General features: G+C 57.9%; 1 protein-coding gene across 1 annotated transcript in view; it reads left to right on the top strand.

The window, feature by feature from the left end:
- The window catches only part of LOC103589771 (neurabin-2-like), a 50,192-nt gene that overhangs the window by 11,410 nt on the left and 19,597 nt on the right, over positions 1 to 19,185 (top strand). The window contains exons 3-12 of the mRNA XM_008571815.1: positions 2 to 951; positions 4,838 to 4,970; positions 6,310 to 6,430; positions 8,110 to 8,214; positions 9,280 to 9,415; positions 10,021 to 10,173; positions 10,286 to 10,339; positions 12,824 to 13,053; positions 13,400 to 13,496; positions 14,478 to 14,574. Coding sequence (XP_008570037.1) covers positions 2 to 951; positions 4,838 to 4,970; positions 6,310 to 6,430; positions 8,110 to 8,214; positions 9,280 to 9,415; positions 10,021 to 10,173; positions 10,286 to 10,339; positions 12,824 to 13,053; positions 13,400 to 13,496; positions 14,478 to 14,574 — 2,076 coding nt within the window. The remainder of the gene's footprint in view (position 1; positions 952 to 4,837; positions 4,971 to 6,309; positions 6,431 to 8,109; positions 8,215 to 9,279; positions 9,416 to 10,020; positions 10,174 to 10,285; positions 10,340 to 12,823; positions 13,054 to 13,399; positions 13,497 to 14,477; positions 14,575 to 19,185) is intronic.

Genomic DNA, 19,185 nt, shown 5'->3' with positions numbered 1-19,185 from the left:
CACCCGCCGTCCCGGCTGCAGGAGACGCGGAAGCTGTTCGAACGGAGCGCCCCGGCGGCCACCGGCGGCGACAAGGAGGCCGCGGCGCGGCGGCTGCTGAGGCAGGAGCGCGCCGGCCTGCAGGACCGGAAGCTGGACGTCGTGGTGCGCTTCAACGGCAGCACCGAGGCGCTGGACAAGCTGGACGCCGACGCCGTGTCGCCGACGGTCAGCCAGCTCAGCGCCGTCTTCGAAAAGGCCGACTCGAGGACCGGCCTCCACCGTGGGCCTGGGCCCCCCAGGGCCGCGGCCGCAGGGGCTCCCCATGTCAACTCGAAGCTGGTCAGTAAGCGGTCCCGGGTGTTTCAGCCACCGCCCGCCCCGTCGGGGGATGCCCCAGCCGAGAAGGAGCGTGGCCCTGGAGGGCAGCAGCCCCCGCAGCACCGAGTGGCTCCTGCTCGGCCGCCCCCCAAGCCCCGGGAGGTGCGCAAGATTAAGCCGGTGGAGGTGGAAGAGAGCGGGGAGTCGGAGGCCGAGTTGGCGCCCGGAGAAGTGATCCAGGCCGAGGTGACGGTCCACGCGGCCTTGGAGAATGGCAGCACCTTGGCAACCACAGCCAGCCATGCGCCCGAGGAGCAGAAGGCCCAAGCGGCCCCCGAGGAGGAGGTGGCGACGGTGGCAGCGCCAGAGAGGGGGGTGAGCAGTGTCCGGGCCCCGGACGTGGCCCCGGAGGAGGCGGATGAGTCCAAGAAGGAGGACTTCTCAGAGGCGGACTTGGTGGACGTGAGTGCCTATAGTGGGCTGGGGGAAGACTCTGGGGGCAGTGCCCTGGAGGAGGACGACGAAGACGAGGAAGAGGATGGGGAGCCTCCCTACGAGCCCGAGTCAGGGTGCGTGGAGATCCCGGGGCTATCGGAGGAAGAGGACCCGGCCCCGAGCCGGAAGATCCACTTCAGCACAGCTCCCATCCAAGTAAGTGAGCCCCCTCCCACCCCCGCGCCGCCCCTGCCACGTGCACGCCGTCGCCCCCGCCTCGCCAGCCGAGTTTGGCAGGCTGAGTCAGCCCCTGCCACCCAGCCCCCTTCCCAGAAGTTCCCACCCTGAGGGGGACGTGGGGGAGCTCCAGCTGTTTGTCAGAGGGGGACGAAGTTCAAGTCTGGGAAGGGGGTGGCCTGCCCAGACCTGCCCTCAGGTTCCTCTGCCTGCGGCACCTCCCAGTGCTCTGATGTACCCGTCCTGCCCCACGCGGGTACTGGGACACCTGCTTACTCTAACTTTCCCAGACAATCCCTCCTCCAGAGGCTGTCACAGGCTGGGGCTTGGTGGTGTGAAGGGCTGTGTGAGTCTTCAGGAGAGACTCCCCACATGCATCCTAGAAGAAGGAGTCAGGGAGCTTAGAAACCCTCCTTGTTTTCCCCCTATATGGAAGCTGGGTGGGGGGTCGGGGAGCCAGGAACTTCCCAAAACTAAGGTGCTGGAGACGGCAGGGCAGCCCTTCCTCCACCCTGTCTGTACCCCGACTCCAACTTTGCAGAAGTGAAAGAAGGAAGCAGGTCGTGGGGGTGAGCTAGGCTCTGGCCATGTGACTGGGGTTGGGGAAAAGGCCCAGGCTGGGGCCCTGTTCCCTGGGAGTCTGTGCTGGGCTAGCAACTGGGGGTCCTGGGTGGCACAGGGAGGAGGCACCTTGTATGGCCTTTATGGGGGATTTTGCAGGGAACAGAGAATAGGAGGTGGGGCAGGGAAATCCCCCAGGGTGCCTGGTAACAGTGGCATGTCTTTGCTCTTGGCAGCTCAACAGGACCGACTCCCAAAGCCTTGGCAGGCCCCAAGTGCTCTTGCCACTTTCTCTGAGTACCCTGAAAGAGGGATGAGAGCTGTCCCTTTTGGGGGGGGGGTCTCAGTTTGCCCACCCCCACCACCACTATTGGTGATTGGTTTGCGGGCTGTGCCAGTGCTTTGAGATCTTCAGAACAGTGCCAATGGGGAGGGGGCATCCCCTGGGGAGAATGAACCACCCCAGGCCACTCCTACTTCCCACCACCCTCTGCTCTTGGCTGGCACATTCAGCCTGATGGTTCTTGCTCACTGCCCCAGGCTCAGCTGTGCCCAGCCGTGGGTCCCTGGATTTTCCTTGGCCTGGACCCTGCCTAGCCTTTACCCCTCTGCAGCCAACCCCCTATGTGTTTGCTTGTAGTTTCCATAACTACTCCTAGACACTGAAGCTGCCCAAGTTTCTTCTCACCCGTCCCAGAATATCTTCACCTGTGCCCCCTCCCACCTCCCACCCCAGCGGGAGGCCTAAAAGGCTAAAAGTGAGTGGCTGCTGCTCCCTCCCAGGCAGGCCCCTTCCCCTGAGCTGGGACCTTAGGAGTCTCCTCCCATCCCCTCTCCCCTTCTCAAGGCAGTGGGATGGAGGATTATGGTATTTCATGGGACTCTGAGGGAGTCAGGATCCCCCTACCCACACCCACACCCACACCCACACTCCCACCAGTTCTCTGAGCAGCCTGATGACCTCAGACATGGAGTTTGGTCTGGGCCGGTGACTGTCTATATTTGACACCTTACCCTGATTTTTTGGTAAAAAATAGCACATGATTTGGAGCAGTGCTTCCCGACTCCCTGGTGACGCTGGAGCTCACCGGCCCGGCCCAGTGTGAAAGCCAGGGTGTGTGGTGCGGACCTTAATGTGTCTGTCTTTGGGCTTTGCTGGGGATCTTCTCCTCCCCACCCTGGCACAGGGGTTTTTCTTCTCCCTGCCCCCACCTCTGCATCAGTACTGAGTCCAATTGTTGCCCTTATGGAGGTGGAGGCTTCAGCTGAGGGCAGACAACCCAATTCCAGTCCTCACCTGGAGGTAGGACTGAGCCCAAAGCCCTCTGATAGGCATATGATGGTGGGCAGCCTGAGGAGGGGTGGGGAGTGGTCTGGAAGACTACAAACTAGCCTGAGGCCTGGGATTCCTGCACAGGGCAGGATTTGAAAGGTGGACAGGATTTGAGAAAAGAGGGGAGTGTGAAGCCCAGGACAGGCTGTGAGGGTGTGTTTTGGAGGTTGCAGTGGTTGTGGTCATCTGAGTGTGTGGGGGGGGAGGGGTTTTGTTGATCCAGGAGCCCACAAAGACTGAGGGATGAGGGGACCCTATCTCCTGAAGCAGAGGGTGAAGGTCAAGGGACTCAGATGCAAAAGTAGGCCAAAGCCAGTTTGCTGGGTCCAGGGTCACTCCAGCCCCTGTCCCAGTGCCTGGGGCAGAGTCACCGGTGTCCCACCCACCAGAACCCAGCTGGGTGCAGTCTCATCCTGCCCTGCCACTGGCTAACCCATGTGTCCTTTGGCAGCGGACCTGGTATCTTGGACTGTGTGCGGAATGGGCAGCCCATTCCTTTAAGGAGCTAGGAGGCACTGGGCAGATGTTGGGAGAACCGTCCACCAACCACTGCACAATGGATGAACAAGCTCTAAGGGCCTGAGCCCAGACTTCTCTGATGCTGTGAAATTGAGGGCACTGAGCTAAGTGACCACAAAGGCCCCTCGCAGCCATGCTTCTAGTCCCATGAGCACCCCTCCCCCTCCCACTGTGGCAGTGAGGGGGTGGGGATGACATGGAGCAAGCCCAAACAAAAGCTGGGACACAAGAGTGCTGCTGCCTGCCAGGGTGCCCATGGATCTGCTCCTGCAGCAGAGGGGGCCCTGGCAAGGGCCTTGGGGGAGATGGTGTCCCACTCCAGCTCCTTAGGCCTCAGGCCCAGTCATCTGTAAAGCTGCTCACCACCCTTCCCTACCCCCACTTTGCTCCAAGTGGTGTCAGCCTGTCGCTGCAGGCAATGAAGCCTGAATGTCATGGTACCCCAAATGGTGCTCATTAACCTCCCACTGGGGGCACCCCTGCCTGGGCCCAGAATTAGGCACCCCCTCTGAGCCCCTGCCCCACCTTCTCTGTTCTTTTGGGGAGGGTCGGAGCTGGAAATTCCCCTCTTTGTTGAGAGACACAGGAGGAGGGAGACAGCAGGGTACAGGAGGGACCAAGCCTGGGTTCACTGTGGACAGTGTCAGAGAGGCTGCCACTTCCCCCCTCTCCTTGGTCTCTCCAGGGCCTAGGGCCTATGCCTGAGCCAACCAGTGCGTGGAGAACAGGGCATCACTCTGAGAGCTGCTATTCTTGGGGGAGAGGGGCCGGGGCATGCAAGGAAGGCCATAGGAGCCCAGCTTGTTCCCCTGCTCCTGCCACCTGAGGGGCACCTGGGGGTGGAGGGCCTGCCCTTTCCCCATGGGGGTAGAGGTGGACTCTCCTGTTCCCCTCCCCCACCGCAGCATCCTCCTCAGTTTCAGGTCCCAGCCAGTCCTGGGTGCCTCTCTCTCCTGCTCCCCTATTCTCTCCACTCTGCCCATGTCTCACACCCGCTCCCCCCTCCTCCCCATCTGGCAGCCTCCAGCATCCTCTTCATTCTTTCTCCCCTCCTCTTCCCCTCTCCTGCTCAGCCTGTTCCTTCCTCCCTGCGTCTGTGTCTTTGTGTCTACCTGGCCCTCTGTGTCCTCATCTCTCATGTGCTCTCTGACCTGGGTGTCTGCGTTCCTGAGTCTGATTGCCCTGCCCTTCCTCCAGCAGATCATGCATAACAGTGTGGGTCAGGCAAGGCCGGGTCCCTTTCTCTCTTAGCCCTGAGGCTCCAGAGCTCGGAGCTGGGGTCATTGCGGGACTGGGCAAGGCCTCATCTCAGGCCTCTCTGGGGGCAGGGGAAAGGCATGTGGCAGGAGGGGAGGGGGCCATGGGGTGGGTGGCTCAGCCTGCCCCCTCGACCTCACGCCAGTTCTGCCCTCACCCTCCTGCTGGCCTCTCTGACAAGCTGCCCCTCTCCAGGTGTTCAGCACCTACTCTAATGAGGACTACGATCGTCGCAATGAGGATGTGGATCCCATGGCGGCCTCTGCTGAATACGAGCTGGAGAAGCGGGTGGAGAGGTTGGAGCTGTTCCCTGTGGAGCTGGAAAAGGGTGAGAGGCCAGGGGCCCAGACCATGTGGGCAAAGCCGGGGTTGAGCCAGGTCTCCTCTCTGGTGCCAGCTTCTGTCCTGTGCCCTCAGGGGCTCCCACGGACATCTTGGGCCTCTTCCCCTGACTCAGGCCTTTGATGGCCTTCGCATCAGCACCCCACAGATACACGTGACTCCCACCAGCCCAAGCTCACACCCCCACCAACCCTGTCATGGAAAGGACATTTGCTTATTCCATTAACAGAGCTCTGAGTACTGTGTGCAAGGTCCTGAGCTTTGTGTTGGGGATACCGTGACGGGCATAAGCAGGCTCTCAGGAGCGTGTCTCCTCCAGGAGGCCGATGGGGGAGGCAGACATCATGGAACAGTCGCATCTAACTGCGTCCTTATGCACTGCAATAGGTGCTGGGAAAGCATTCAACAGGAGGCCTGACCAGACTGGAGAGGGGGATCCCCAGCAGGTGATGCTTGAGTGAAGCTCTGTAGAACAGGAGTTGAGGGCAGCGTGCAGGGTGCATTTCCACAGGGAGGGTGACAAAGGTGTACACCCAGGCTTCGCAGACCATGGGGAGGACATGGTCCTTTTCTGGGATGGCTTGGGGGCCGGTGCTGGGCATGGGAAAGGTGTTCTACAAAGACCAGACCAGGCTGTGATGTAGGGAGAGGGGTCACAAGGAGATGGAGAGAGACCGCTGTGGTGTGGACACGATGATGGCAGAGCAGGGAGTGGGTGGACTGAAAAGAGCCTCAGGGGTAGAAGCAGCAGGATCTGGTGTACTGGACTTAGGCGGAGGCTGTGAGGGGGAGAGGGATCCAGGTACCTCCCAGGACTGGCAGCTGGTGGGTGGTGGTGCCATCCCCCACCAGGGAGTGTTTGTGGGGGGGAAGGGCATGAGTTTGGATGTCAGAGGCCCACGAGGCAGGTGGGGGCAGGTGTGGAGAGGGGAGAAACAGAGATGAGTCTGCTTAGAGAGGGAGAAGGCCTAAAGGCTTAGGGCCAAACCCTGCCACGGCCACCCCATGCTAGCCACACACTTGTATCTGTGTACACAAGTCTCTCACTCGCCCTTGCCACCCTTGGCACATCCTGCTGCTCATCAGTTCTTTTGGTAGGGCAGGGAGTGACCCAAGAGCCAACCTAGCTGGCTTGCAAACCTGGGGTGGACAGACCCATGCCCCTTCCCCAGTTGTGGGGTATCCACTTAGGCATGGGGACTGCATCTGGATGTGGGACTGTGCCCTAGAATGAGGTCTCTTACCCCATGCCCCCCACAAGCCCTCATCTGGAGCTCCACGACCTCCCCCCATGCCCTGGCATCTCACCACCCTCTGCTCCACAGACTCCGAGGGCTTGGGCATCAGCATCATCGGCATGGGGGCCGGGGCGGACATGGGCCTGGAGAAGCTGGGCATCTTCGTCAAGACTGTGACTGAGGGTGGCGCAGCCCATCGGGATGGCAGGTACCACCCCCCACCCTCCCCATTCTTGCCCAACTCCCTCCTTTGCCAGCCATCACCTGTGGGGTGAGCCACTAAGCAGGGGGCATGGGCCATTCCCTGGGAGTCTTCTGTGCTCTGTGTGTAGTTCAGCTGTTCACTGTGCCAGGTGTTGTTCCAGGCCTAGGGGCTACACAGTGAGCAGAACAGATAGAAGCCTTTGCCCTAAGGGCATTCACGTTCTAGAGGAGGAAAATGGTCAAGTTGGGGGGCTGTGCGTGGGTGTTGTGTGTCCTGGTTTGGGGTGTGTATTGCGCCTTTGGAGGGTGAGTGTGGGCATGGAGCTGTGTGTCTGGAGTACATTTGAGCATTTTCTTTCGGTTAAAAAATATTATATCCCTAACTCTGTTGCTGGGCTGGTGCCAAGCCCTGGGAAGTCAGTGGTAAGGAGCTTGCCCTTGGGAAGTGTGCAGCACAGTGAGGTAGACAGACATTCAACAAGTGAGCACAGAAAATGACGAAATGGAGGAAAAATACGGGTGCCATGAAGGCATAAAAAAGGAGGGCTTGACTTCTCTGGGTGTCAGGGAAGGCTTCCTGGAGGAGGTGACACTGGAGCTGAGAGCTGAAGGACAAGCAGGAGCTAGCAAGGCCGAGGGGGCACAAAGGTTCCACGCAGGGGAGCCTAAAGCAGGCAGGTCTGGCTGGAGCAGAGAGAACGAGGATGGAAGTGAGTTGGTGTCCTTGTGAGGGCTGGGTGACTTTAAGGTCATGTTGCTAGAGATGGGATGGCCTCATTCAGGGAGCTTCTGCCTATTGTGGCCCAGGTGGCATGGAGGGGTCCAGGGAACAGGAAGGGTGACAGTCCTTGTCCTTTCACTCACCCCCTCTCCTTCCTGATTTAAACTTTCCAGAGCCTTTCCCCTTGTCACCTTTTGGCAGTGTGGGGAGTGTGTGTGCCTGTGTGAGCGTGTCCACAAGCTTGTGCCCACATGGAAGTGGGGGGCATGTGGGGGTGAGCTCTTTACAAGAGGCCATTTCCTCCATTTCCACATGGGACCCCTGAGAGAAGGCCTGGAGCTCCCAGGGAGGTGGGAGTGGAGGAAGGAGGTATCCAAGGGTACCCCAATATTCTTCATTCCCCTCCCCAGGCCAGGACCACCCCCATGTCTCCCCTTCTTGTGTGGCAAACAAGGGCTTCCAGTGCCACAGCTGGAGTGCATTGGGGGTTGTGCACCTGTTTCAGGTGTGTGGGATGGTACGTGAACTTGAGAGTGCTACTTGGGTCTCAGGCATATGGGAGAACATCTGTGGATTAGCTCTGTGCAGAAATGTCAGAGGAAGCCATGTCACGTGTGTGCCCCTTGCCTGTGTGCATGGCAGAGATGAGCTCTGAGGACATCACACCGCTCTGTCAGGTGTGAGGGAGGAGGGGACAAGAGTGTGATTGTCACGGGAAGTGTGCCTGCCACCTCTCCTGGTCCTGGATGCCTGTGTCTGCTTTGCTTGCCTGGCTTGAACTGCACACATGGGTGCACCTGCCTGATCCCTCATCCTCTGGCCTCATGAATTTTATGCAGGTAGACAAAGTACCAGGTCCCTGTGGAGACTGAGCCTGGAATTTTTGGATAGGAGGGAGACCACCTCTACCCTAGCTCCACAGTTCCTCTTGTGATCCCCTTAACTAACGTTGTCTCCCCTAGGATCCAGGTGAACGATCTCCTGGTGGAAGTGGATGGAACAAGTCTGGTGGGAGTGACCCAGAGCTTTGCAGCCTCTGTGCTCCGCAACACCAAGGGCCGAGTGCGGTGAGAACCCAGGGGGCAGGGGTGGGTGGGGCGTGGGGGCAGGCAGGAGGCTCGGCCCTCATCCAGCCACTCTGCCCACTGCCCACATCCAGCGAAGGTTCTGGGTGGCCCATTTCACAGAGGGTCCACTGACTTCCTGCCTGAAGTGATTGCTGTGCCCACAGCCCCTTTGTCATGCCTGTCTTCCCATCCTGTGCTCCATGGCCACTGCTGGCCACCAGTGTTCCGGCTTCAAGGTCCACTGCCCCTCCAAACTTTCCTCTTGTGCTTATTCTCCTTCCCTCTTACCTGTCCCTGACTCACTCATTGAAGAACCAAGATGTGCAGGATGAATGCCAGCCCAGTTGAGGTCCCCTCATACGGAACTTCATCCCTCCCTCCTGACCAGCCCCATGTAACCCTGGGAAGACTCCTCCCTGGGCCTGTAAATGAAAGGGATTGGATTAGAAGCTCCCTGTGTCCATTCCACTGCTGGCATAACATTCAGGGATCATTCCCTACCCCCTCCAAGAGGGGCACTGCCGCCAGGAAAGGGTGGTGGAGAGAAACAGGATGTGGGTGGCCACAGGGAGGAGGGGTTGGTGCCTGGAAGTTCCACTATTTCCTCTCCATCCTAATCTCCAGTCATCATCATCCCGCCCCTTCCTGAAGCTCAGGGGCTTGGAACATACCCAAGACACACACCTCCACAGCCCCAGCCCTGCTAGGGTGGGTCATCTTCACCATTCCTCTGCCTCACTTTCTCCCATATGGTGGGGGAAGGGCCCTGACTCTGGCAGCTCCTGACCTCATGTCTCCTGCAGCCCAGTCCAAAGTTTGGTGACATCCCTCCTCCTCCAAAACTGGCCAAGAGGGCAAGTGGGCCTTCTGGCCTCCCCTGGGAAGGAAACCCAATAGGGCCCGCAGCCTCCCCATTCATTATTAACACTGCAGCCTCTGGACTCAGTCCTCTCATTTCCCCTCCCCTGGGAAGGCATGGGTTTGGAGACGGGAGCGCCAGCAGGGAGGATGGCAGCATGACCCAGCGGAGGACAGAGGCAGGGGATGGCTCTGGTGTCCCTGCAGGTTCATGATTGGCCGGGAGCGGCCGGGGGAGCAGAGCGAAGTGGCCCAGCTAATTCAGCAGACCCTGGAACAGGAGCGATGGCAGCGGGAGATGATGGAGCAGAGATACGCCCAGTACGGAGAGGATGACGAGGAGGTAGGGACTCCTGGCCGGGCCAGCAGCACGATCGCCCCCTGGCGGCTAGATGAAGCATGACAGTCATCTTCTGTCCACAGCTTCCCCAGGGTTTGTAAGGAAGCCCCAAGTGCCACTCCTATCCCAGGGGAGCCCCAGTCTGAGGGAAGAGATACAGACCCTCCCCTCAAAGAACCTCTAGGCTGATGGAAGAGTCACATCCTGTCTTCAGAGCACCTTCCTGGTCCTGCAAGGAAACAGTTCCCTCAAAGAGCCCCCATTCTAATGGGACAGCATAGCTCCTAACCTCAGGGGACCTAATCTGAGGAGGAAGACAGGTCCAGACCTTAGGGGACCTGTAGTATGAGGGGAAAGTACAGGCTGTTTCCTCAGGGTCCCAGTCTTATAGGGAAACTATCACTGCCCTCAAGGCGCTCCCCAGCTTTTGGGGGGAGGACACAAACCATGCCTCTGATGCAGCCCCAGAAAGATGGGGGACCCATGAGCCACACCCCTGGCTAGCGTCCAGTCTAACATGGACAGACTGCTGCTGGTCTAAGCCCAGGTGATCAGGGCTGAGGGAGGCGGGGTGGGTAGGGTCCACAGTCTCCTATCTCCCTTCACAGACGGGAGAGTACGCCACTGACGAGGATGAGGAGCTGAGCCCCACGTTCCCAGGCAGCGAGATGGCCATCGAGGTGTTTGAGCTAGCAGAGAACGAGGATGCACTGTCCCCTGTGGACATGGAGCCCGAGAAGCTGGTGCACAAGTTCAAGGAGGTGGGAAGAGGAGGGGTCCCTGGGGTGGTGGAGGACAAAGTTGGGCCAGTATCCTGTCCTGCAGCACTGCCTGCCCCAGCCGGAGCTGAGCACCAGCCCTTGTGCCCTACAGCTCCAGATCAAGCACGCTGTGACTGAGGCAGAGATCCAGCAGCTTAAAAGAAAGGTGAGGGGATGTGTGTGTTGAGAAACAGGGTCTGAGGGCCAGGGGAAGGATCCCTCACACTTGTGTGTGCCAGTACTTGTACACCACCCGTAGACACAGGCACCCACAGAACAGGCTGCTCTGAGTTAAGGGGACATAGTATTAAGAGCTTGAGCTCGGGACCCATCTGTTCTACCACTCACTTGCTGCTCTGTGCCTCAGTCTCCTTGCCTGTAAAGTGGGGTAATAACAGTACCAACACCAGAGGATCACTGTGAGGATTAAATGAAATAATACACGTAAAGTCCTTCGCACAGTGTCTGACATATCATTGGTGCTCAATAAAAAGTCAAAATATTAGCTATTATACTGAAGCTCACTAAGTCGCACTCCGTTCACTGAACACAGACCCAGTGATAAATACAAATTACCCAAAGATACACACACTGTCACATGCCAGCCTGGATCCAGTCACCTAGAGACACCCATTCTACATGGATGAAATCACAGAGACACTGGACCTGTGCTTTATGTGACATTACACCCAGGAGCATCCGCCTGGTTACATAGACCCACTCTGCATTTGCCTGCTCTCAGACTCACAGGAGTGACCATCATTCAGACTACCTGGTCTAGGAAGAGTATCACGGGACATGTACATTCTTACCTGGGCAGGCAACACAGAGGTGCTGATGTTCATGTAACCAGGTGGTGACACACAACATACGTAAACATGCATGTGTACCATGCACAGATGCTTGCACTTGTAGGCATGTAGTTACACAGACTTCATATTAAAAGTCTGCATAGGATCCCTACTGGGGCCTGATGAGTAGGAGTCCCAACCTGCATGAAGCTTCTGGTGTGGTGGAGAGAGATGGGTCTATAGGGGCTACACTGAGGAGAGACATGTCACACCGAGGTACATGGGTGTGTACGCTCTCTCGTGCAGGTATACACCTACTAGACACATAGAGAGGAAAGTGTGAAGCCGAGCCTCAGGGAAGGACAGGGTTTAGAAGGCTGAGGCAGAAGGAAAAGCATTACTGCAGAGATGCATGCTGGACCTTGGAGGTTGGCTTGGGAGGAGGCCTGCCAGGCTGCAGCCGCCATTCCTGTGGAGAGGTGGGAGCAGGGCTGGGCTGCCAAGGTGGGCTGTGACCTGCAGCCTGCTGACTCCCCTCTAAGGACCTAGCCTTGGTCCTGTAGGCAGCATGGGGCTGTGGGGCCATATGGGGGCTTCGGGAAGGTCACTGCCTATGAAATGGGAGGACGTGAGGGTGTGCAGGGCTTGGAAGCAGGCAAACTGGTCAGAGGCCTGGACAGTGTTCTGATTGGGGTGGGCCAGGACTGGCCAGAGCACAGGCTGAGGGTATGGAAAGGAAGGATGGGTTAGAGCTGTATTTCCAGGGTCAAGATGACAGGCCTTGTTCCTGAGTGTATGCAGAGCATGAAGGGGAGGGGTGCGTTAGAAATCTGTGCATTCAATTTACAAACATTTGTTGGGTACCTTCTAGATGCCCAGCTCTGTTCTAGTCCCTGTGATGGGCAAAAGCAGAGTTCATTCTTTTCCTTGCACAGCTTAGTCTGCACACCAGTGGCGGTATTGTTACAAGCTGACATGGGGCTCTGTTGGAGAGGACAGGGTTACTGAGCTCCTAAAGCAGAAGGAGCCTGACTGAACGAGGGGTGGGGTTAGTTGAAGGCTATGGGGCTCTGCTGTTGAGGGAGTCACAGGAGGCTTCTCTGGGGAAGTGATATACTGAACAGAGAGCTGAAGGGTGAGCTAGTGAGAAATAACTAGGCAAGGGGGAGGGGAGATGAGGGACATTCCAGGAGAGGGAACAGCATGTGCAAAGGCACTAAAGCAAGTCTGGGGATCTGCAGGAAGGCCTGTGTGGCTGGAGTGCAGAGAGCAAGGGGTGTTTGCAGCAAACAAGGTGGTGGGGCAGGCACGGGCTTGGGATTGCACGCTGGGATGGCTTTGAGATGGGGACACCTGTTAATAGAAGTGAGCAAGTCAGGAAAGGAAGTGTAGGTTTGTGCAGGTGGAGGGGCTGGTTTGGGGTGTGGTAACTATGAGGAGCTGGGAGATAAGGCTGGAAGTTGGGAGCAAGGTTGGGCTGTGTTTCAGGATTTGGGACTCAGAGTGCACAGAGGTGGGACCGTGCCCCAGGGCAGTAAGTATGGAGAGAACAGAGGATCCAGGATGGAGCTTTTAGGGATTGGAGGTCTATACTGGGGTCACCTGGTTAGTCAATGACTAACAGAGGCCTCCTGCCTCCCTGGGAGTAGGTGCAATGACAGGGACCCTGGCTGGGATCCCTGAGGCCAAGGTGGCACCTCTTCCCTCTCAGGCTCAGCCCAGGAGAGTTAGTATTTGGGGTGCAGTGGGCTCCACATCTGCGGCAGTCCCCTGGAGACTCTGGCCTCAGTGCCAGGATGGGGGTGCCCCTTGGCTCCCTCTGGCCCCCACCAACTCGGGTCCACTCCTTCTGCTCTCAGCTGCAGAGCCTGGAGCAGGAGAAGGGACGCTGGCGGGTAGAGAAGGCCCAGCTGGAGCAGAGTGTGGAGGAGAACAAGGAGCGCATGGAGAAGCTGGAGGGCTACTGGGGCGAGGCCCAGAGCTTGTGCCAGGCTGTGGATGAGCACCTGCGGGAGACCCAGGCCCAGTACCAGGCCCTGGAGCGCAAGTACAGCAAGGCCAAGCGCCTCATCAAGGACTACCAGCAGAAGTACGTGGCCTGGGGGCTGGGGGCGGGGGTCCTGGGCCCATGGAGGATTGAGAGGCCCCTTGATTATAGTCCGTCCCCGTGGCATCTGAGTAGGGAGACAAGGAGCACAGAAGTTGGAGTGCCCCATGGTGGGGATGCCTGGTCCCGGAATGACTGGGCTCCAGAGCCCACACAAGGGCCAGGTCCCAGAGGCTTTGAGAAAACCTGAGACCTCCAGACCTGAGAATAGGGTGAGGGGCAGAGTTGCCCAGGTGGAGCTGAGGACAGGGCTGAGGACCCTGATTCTCCCTGGACAGAAGCTAGACCACCCACCTTTATGCACCATCTGTTCTTTGCCTGTCACCAGGGAGATTGAGTTCCTGAAAAAGGAGACAGCGCAGCGTCGGGTTCTGGAGGAGTCAGAGCTAGCTAGGAAGGAGGAGATGGACAAACTCCTGGACAAGGTAGGCCCAGGGGTGCCCTGGGGCAGGGCCTGGTGGAAGGAGCTGCACATAAGCCCCCATCTAGCACCCACCCTGTGGATCCTGGAGGGAGAAAAGAGGGGGGTCATATCCCCATCAAAGGGGCAGAAGGGGCAGAGCCTGTGCCTGGTGTCCAGCCCTGACCCTCCCCACCCCTTTGTTTTCCAGATCTCAGAACTGGAAGGAAACCTGCAAACACTGAGGAACTCCAATTCTACTTAACAGGAATCATTCCTTGACTGGACAATACTTAATCCTCTCCCATTGTCCCCTCACCCCTGTCCTCAATACCCCACCCCGCTCCCTATCAGCCTGGGGACAGGTGCCCCGACTCCCCTCACCCCTCCACCCCACCTTCCCCAGCTTCAGGGACCAGAGGGCCTATATCACAGGCCCCTGTAAGGTGGCCCGGGCAGACATAGGTGGCTGGAAGGGCGGCCTCCTTCTTGCCCCATGGGGCTGAGGCACAGAGGCCGGGGGGTGCCAAGGGCTGGCCCGGGTGGTGGATGGACACAAGGACCTGCAGACCAAACTGCCAGACTTTACAACCTCCAGCTTTTGTCTCTGGACTGGAATGGGGCTGGGGGCTCTCCCAGCATCTCACCACCTGGAGGCTGCTCCCTGCTCATGGGGCACCTGGGTGGCCCTGGGCCTCTTGACTTGAGATTCTACCTTCTTGGCCCTTCCCTCTCCCCCCATTATTGTGCTGTCTCTGTTGCATTCTGACCTTCCTGCTTGGGGAGGTTACCTTGACACCTCCTCCCATCCCTGTTCCCCTATGCAGGGAGGGATAGAGTCCATCCCAGAGCCTGGAGGCTGAGCCTGGCCTGCACTGATTTCTCATGTATCCTTCGAGACAAGGGGAGTGAGAGTAGGAAAAGGAGTCCCAGGACACCTGGTCCCCAGCTCCCCCTCTCCTGGGGCAGCAGCCCTCAATTTCTCCTTGTGCCTCCCTTCTCCCAGGTGCCAAATAGCCATAACCTCCTCCTGGAACTGTTCTGTGGCCTCTCTGGGGTCCAGGTTTCCTGGTCAAGCCCAGGAATGCCAGGGAGGAGAGGAGGTCAGTTTAGGGGACCTGGGTGCAGAGATCCTGGTCTTAGGCAAAGGGAACATTTCTCATGGAGAACCAGGCCTTACCCTGCCCTGCCCAGGGGGACACGTGGAAGCCTTGTACTAACAACACAGAGATTCAGCTTCACCCCACCCCAACCCATACTGTTTTCCAATGTTTTGACTGGAGGGCAAAATTTTACTAACCATCTTTTGGGAGACCAGGGCTGCCCTGCTGGCAACCTGCTTTCTAAGTGAAATCGACTTCATTTCCCCACTTTAACCCCAAATTGGGGCTTGGACCAAGGGAGGTGAGACTCCCCCAGGTCTCCTCCCCTTTCAGAATCCATGTCATTTTGCCACTTCCTCATGCCACTGCCCCAGACCTGGGTTTTTGTTCATTTTTTAAAAACGGACAACCCCGTCCCACCCGTTTTGGCTTCTCCTTGTCCCCTGTAAATAGACCATGCCATTGATCAGTATTTCTTGCCCGCCCCTTCCTGCCCCCCCAACGTGCCCCACCCCCTGAAAGAGCTGGCTGTCTCAGTGCCGGGGATCGTGCACTTCACCCCGGCAGATGGAGGGGGCGGGGCCGGGTGGGCGGGGCCGCGGGGCGCTTCCGGCTTCTCGGGCCCGCGGTTCCCCTGCCCCGCCCTCCGGAGGACTGCGTCTCTGTATATAATATATATATATGTATGTATTGTTCCTGGTTTTGTACGGACCATGCCCTCTGTCAGATCGTCCCCATAAAAGCAGCCCCCAGAGCCTCGCTGCCTGGTTTCTTGATTCGCTGGAGGGGGGAGGGGTCGAGGATGCCAGGCTGCCCCCAGTGGTCCCCTCCCACCAGTGCTGCCCCGGACCCTGGGGGTCTTCTACAGAATTCTACGATTCCCGGCGATAACTTCGTATAATGTATGCTATACGAAGTTATTACGCGGGGCCGCGGGGCGCTTCCGGCTTCTCGGGCCCGCGGTTCCCCTGCCCCGCCCTCCGGAGGACTGCGTCTCTGTATATAATATATATATATGTATGTATTGTTCCTGGTTTTGTACGGACCATGCCCTCTGTCAGATCGTCCCCATAAAAGCAGCCCCCAGAGCCTCGCTGCCTGGTTTCTTGATTCGCTGGAGGGGGGAGGGGTCGAGGATGCCAGGCTGCCCCCAGTGGTCCCCTCCCACCAGTGCTGCCCCGGACCCTGGGGGTCTTCTACAGAATTCTACGATTCCCGGTTCCGGCACTCTGCCACCACTCCCCCCATCAGCACCCACGCTTTTTGTCCATTCCTGGACAAGGTTAGAATTTCTAGAGGGTTCGTTCAGCCTGATGCCTTCCTTTTTCAAGGTCTCTGAAGGAATTCAGAGGATGGGCTAGATATGGCACGCTGAGCCCCAGGCCCCTCCCCTGACAGTCCTCTAAACTGATGGGGGTACTCTCAAGAGGCACCCTGTATGAAGTCCACGAAGGACCTAAAGTTTCCTAAAGGTGGCAGCTGCGGGTGGGAGGTGACATGTCAGGGCAGATTTGTCCGCAGGGTCCTAGAGAGTCTGTTCTATTCGCTCCTCTGGGAGTGGGCCTTAAATCGGTCCCAGGGCCCCCCTGCTCTGCACCAGCAGATTTGGTGGCTGACTCACCTGCTCTAGCATTAATGGGTCTGAGGGTCTAGATGCCAGGGTTCCTGGGACAAGCTCTAGTGAAGTCCCAGAGAGGTGAGAGCCAGAGGTGGGCAGGGAGGGGAGAAGAGCTTACCGCAGCAGTCGGCAGCAGTCAGCAGCACCAGCCTTGCCTTTCCCTGCATGCTGGTGTGCAAATGTGAGAGAAAACTGAAGCACAAGGCATTTGCGTTCAGTGCCTTGCCTTAGGCATTCTCACCTTCCCCTCCCTTTGCCATAAGGAATGGAAGTCCCAACCTCTGGGCCCTTCAAGGTCACTTTGGTGGGTCCCTAACAACACCCTAGATGAGCTGCCTCTACCAGAACTCCCAGCGACAGCTCCCAAGGCAACCTCTCCCTTAATTGCTCTGTCACGCAGGTCTCATTCATGTCAACACAAATTCTGGCTTCCCATAGCTACCGCTCCAAAGTGCCATTACAACACCTCAGGGCCACAAGGGACAGGTCCAATCCTGCCGCCCACCTGACGGTGGAAACCTGGAAACCTGGGGATGGTGACCATGACTTTCAAGTTATTTCCAATCCAAGTGGATCATCCTTGTAACACTCTGGAGGCCCTGAGGATGCTGAAGACAGATCCAGGTGGCTGAATCCCAAGATCAGAGACCACCAAGCTACAATGTCACAGGTCATGGCTCCAGAGTTAGGGGTCACTGAGGCCCTGCTCAGAAAACCTAGCCAAGAAGTCCCAAGAAGTGAAGTGGCTGGACCTTCCTTGGTGGGGAGGCAGACATGGGGGTTAGACATGGTGGCGAGGGCTTCTGACGGGCTGAGAATCCAGGGTAGGGTCCTGCTGCCCTTATCTGTCCTGTATACTAGGTAAGGGACCTGTACATTGTGTGTCCCAAAAGGTGGGCCAAGTAGCTCCCTCATCTTGAAGCCTGAGTGTGTTGTGTGGCTGGGGGTGTTGTGTATGGCTTTGCTGTGAGTTTCTCAGGCCTGAGATGTGCCACCTGTGGTATATGTCCATGTTTGGGGATGTGCCAAGTAGCTCATCACACATGGCAGGCCTGTATGAAGCTTGTCACCTTAGACCCACCTCGTCACCTGCCCAATTCTTGAAAGTCTGAGCACATTTGCCACAACCCCAACATTTACCATGGGTGAGCGAGAGGGGAAGATGAGACTGGGGAGGGGGGGGCAGAGGGCTTGAATTTTATTCTATTAGCCATGAAAAAAAAAACTACCAGAGGAGGGAGAGGCTCGGATTTGCGTTTTAGGAAGAACTCTGACCCCTCAGTGGAGAAAGGATGGCAGAGGGCAGCCTGAAGCCAGGGAGACCCCTCTGGTGGCTGCTGAGAGGTGATGGCAGTGGACATGAAGATTGAAGATCAAGTTGAGAGCTATTGATTCAACTCTCAGAAGCTTAGGCCTCACTAGGAACTGGGGTTCTCCCAGATGCTATGGCCTAGCAGACACCCTCCCACAGATCCCTCCCCCTCAACATGGACCTTACATATCCATCATCTCCCCAAGCCCTTGGGCTCTGCAGGGACTATATAATCAATACCCCGACTCCGGCCTACCACCCAGATCTCACCAGACACCTGCAAACCACATCCTCTTTAAAGAACCCAGACACAGCCCCCACAGGCTGTCACCAGAGACATCACCCCCTTCCCACATCTCCACAATCTAGCCAGCACCCCATGGCTGCCAGCAGATTCTGAATACCTCCAGAGACCCCCAAACTCCCACAGATCTGCTTGAATACTCTCAGCCCCTAAAGGCTATTAATTCTGTCCTCACCCACAGTCCCAAGATCTTCCTGGCTCAATATGCCACTTCCCTCAGGCCCTCGGACGCCTAGAACTGCAGAGACTCCCGTGAGTCATCGGGGAACTCTCTGTCCTTACAGACTTCATGCCTCTCCACCTCTCCCCTGAGCTCTGGACCCCTTATCCAGCTTCACCACTTGCTCTAAAACAAACCACTTTCATTCTTCGAAGTCTCTGTTTTCTGTGAGGTTGAGGGCAATAAAAACACCCACCTTATGGGTTTATTGTGAGGGTGACATTAAATAACCTGAGAGCGTGCCTGGCACGTTCTAAGCCTTGCAGTATGGTTGATTCTTACGTGACCTCCCCTGGCTGGCCTGCTGCCACCTCCCGCTCACCAGGTCCAAGTCTGATCTCATCCACCCCTAACCCCACCCTGCTCCAGGGCTCCCCGCCTCAAGCCAAGTCATCCAGATCCCTTCTTCTCCATCAACTTCCCATCTACTCGGTCCCCAAATCCTGTCAATTTCTTCAGTTCTACATTCCTAATAGCTCTCAACTTGATCTTTAATCTTCATGTCCACTGCCATCATCTCTCAGCAGCTTCCTGAGGGGTGTCCCTGGCTTCGGGCTGCCCTCTGCCATCCTTTCTCCACTGAGGAGTCAGAGATCTTCCTAAAATACAAATCGAGCCCCTCCCTCCTCTGGTAATCTTTTTTCATGGCTAATAGAATAAAATGCAAGCCCTCTGCGGCACGCACCCCCAACCTGGTCTCATCTTCCCCTCTCGCCCCCCACCCCCGAGCTCGGCTGGCGCTTCTCCCCTCCCCTGGCCTGGCCACACACGGTCCCTCCCTCCGGCACAGAAGTGTCTTCTGTGAGCCGGGACTCCCAGCACCCGGGCTTGGGAGGGCTTCCCCACTCGTCTGTCCCTCTGACTGCACCGCGATCCCCGAAGGCCTGGACCGGGGAGGTTCAGTTCACCGGGGTCCCCTCCAGCCTCGGCGCCCCGGCATCTCGGTGGGTGTTTGTTTAACGAATGAATGAATCAGGAGCCCTGGCAGACCTTGCAGAGGTGGCGGGAGCCCCGTGGGTCCCAAGGCGAGGCCGCCTCCCGGGCCGCTCCCACCCGCGCAGACTCGGGTGCGCGGCGGCCCCGCAGGCCGAGAAGTAGCTGCAACTCGGGTCCCCCGGCCCGGCCGCGGCGCCCGCCGCCTCCTCCCCCTCCGGCCT

Source organism: Galeopterus variegatus, unplaced genomic scaffold (genome assembly GCF_000696425.1).
Source record: "Galeopterus variegatus unplaced genomic scaffold, G_variegatus-3.0.2 Scaffold723, whole genome shotgun sequence".
NCBI lineage: Eukaryota > Metazoa > Chordata > Mammalia > Dermoptera > Cynocephalidae > Galeopterus > Galeopterus variegatus.
The sequence above is the reverse complement of the archived record's forward strand: the minus strand, read 5'-3'. Positions and strand labels throughout refer to the sequence as shown.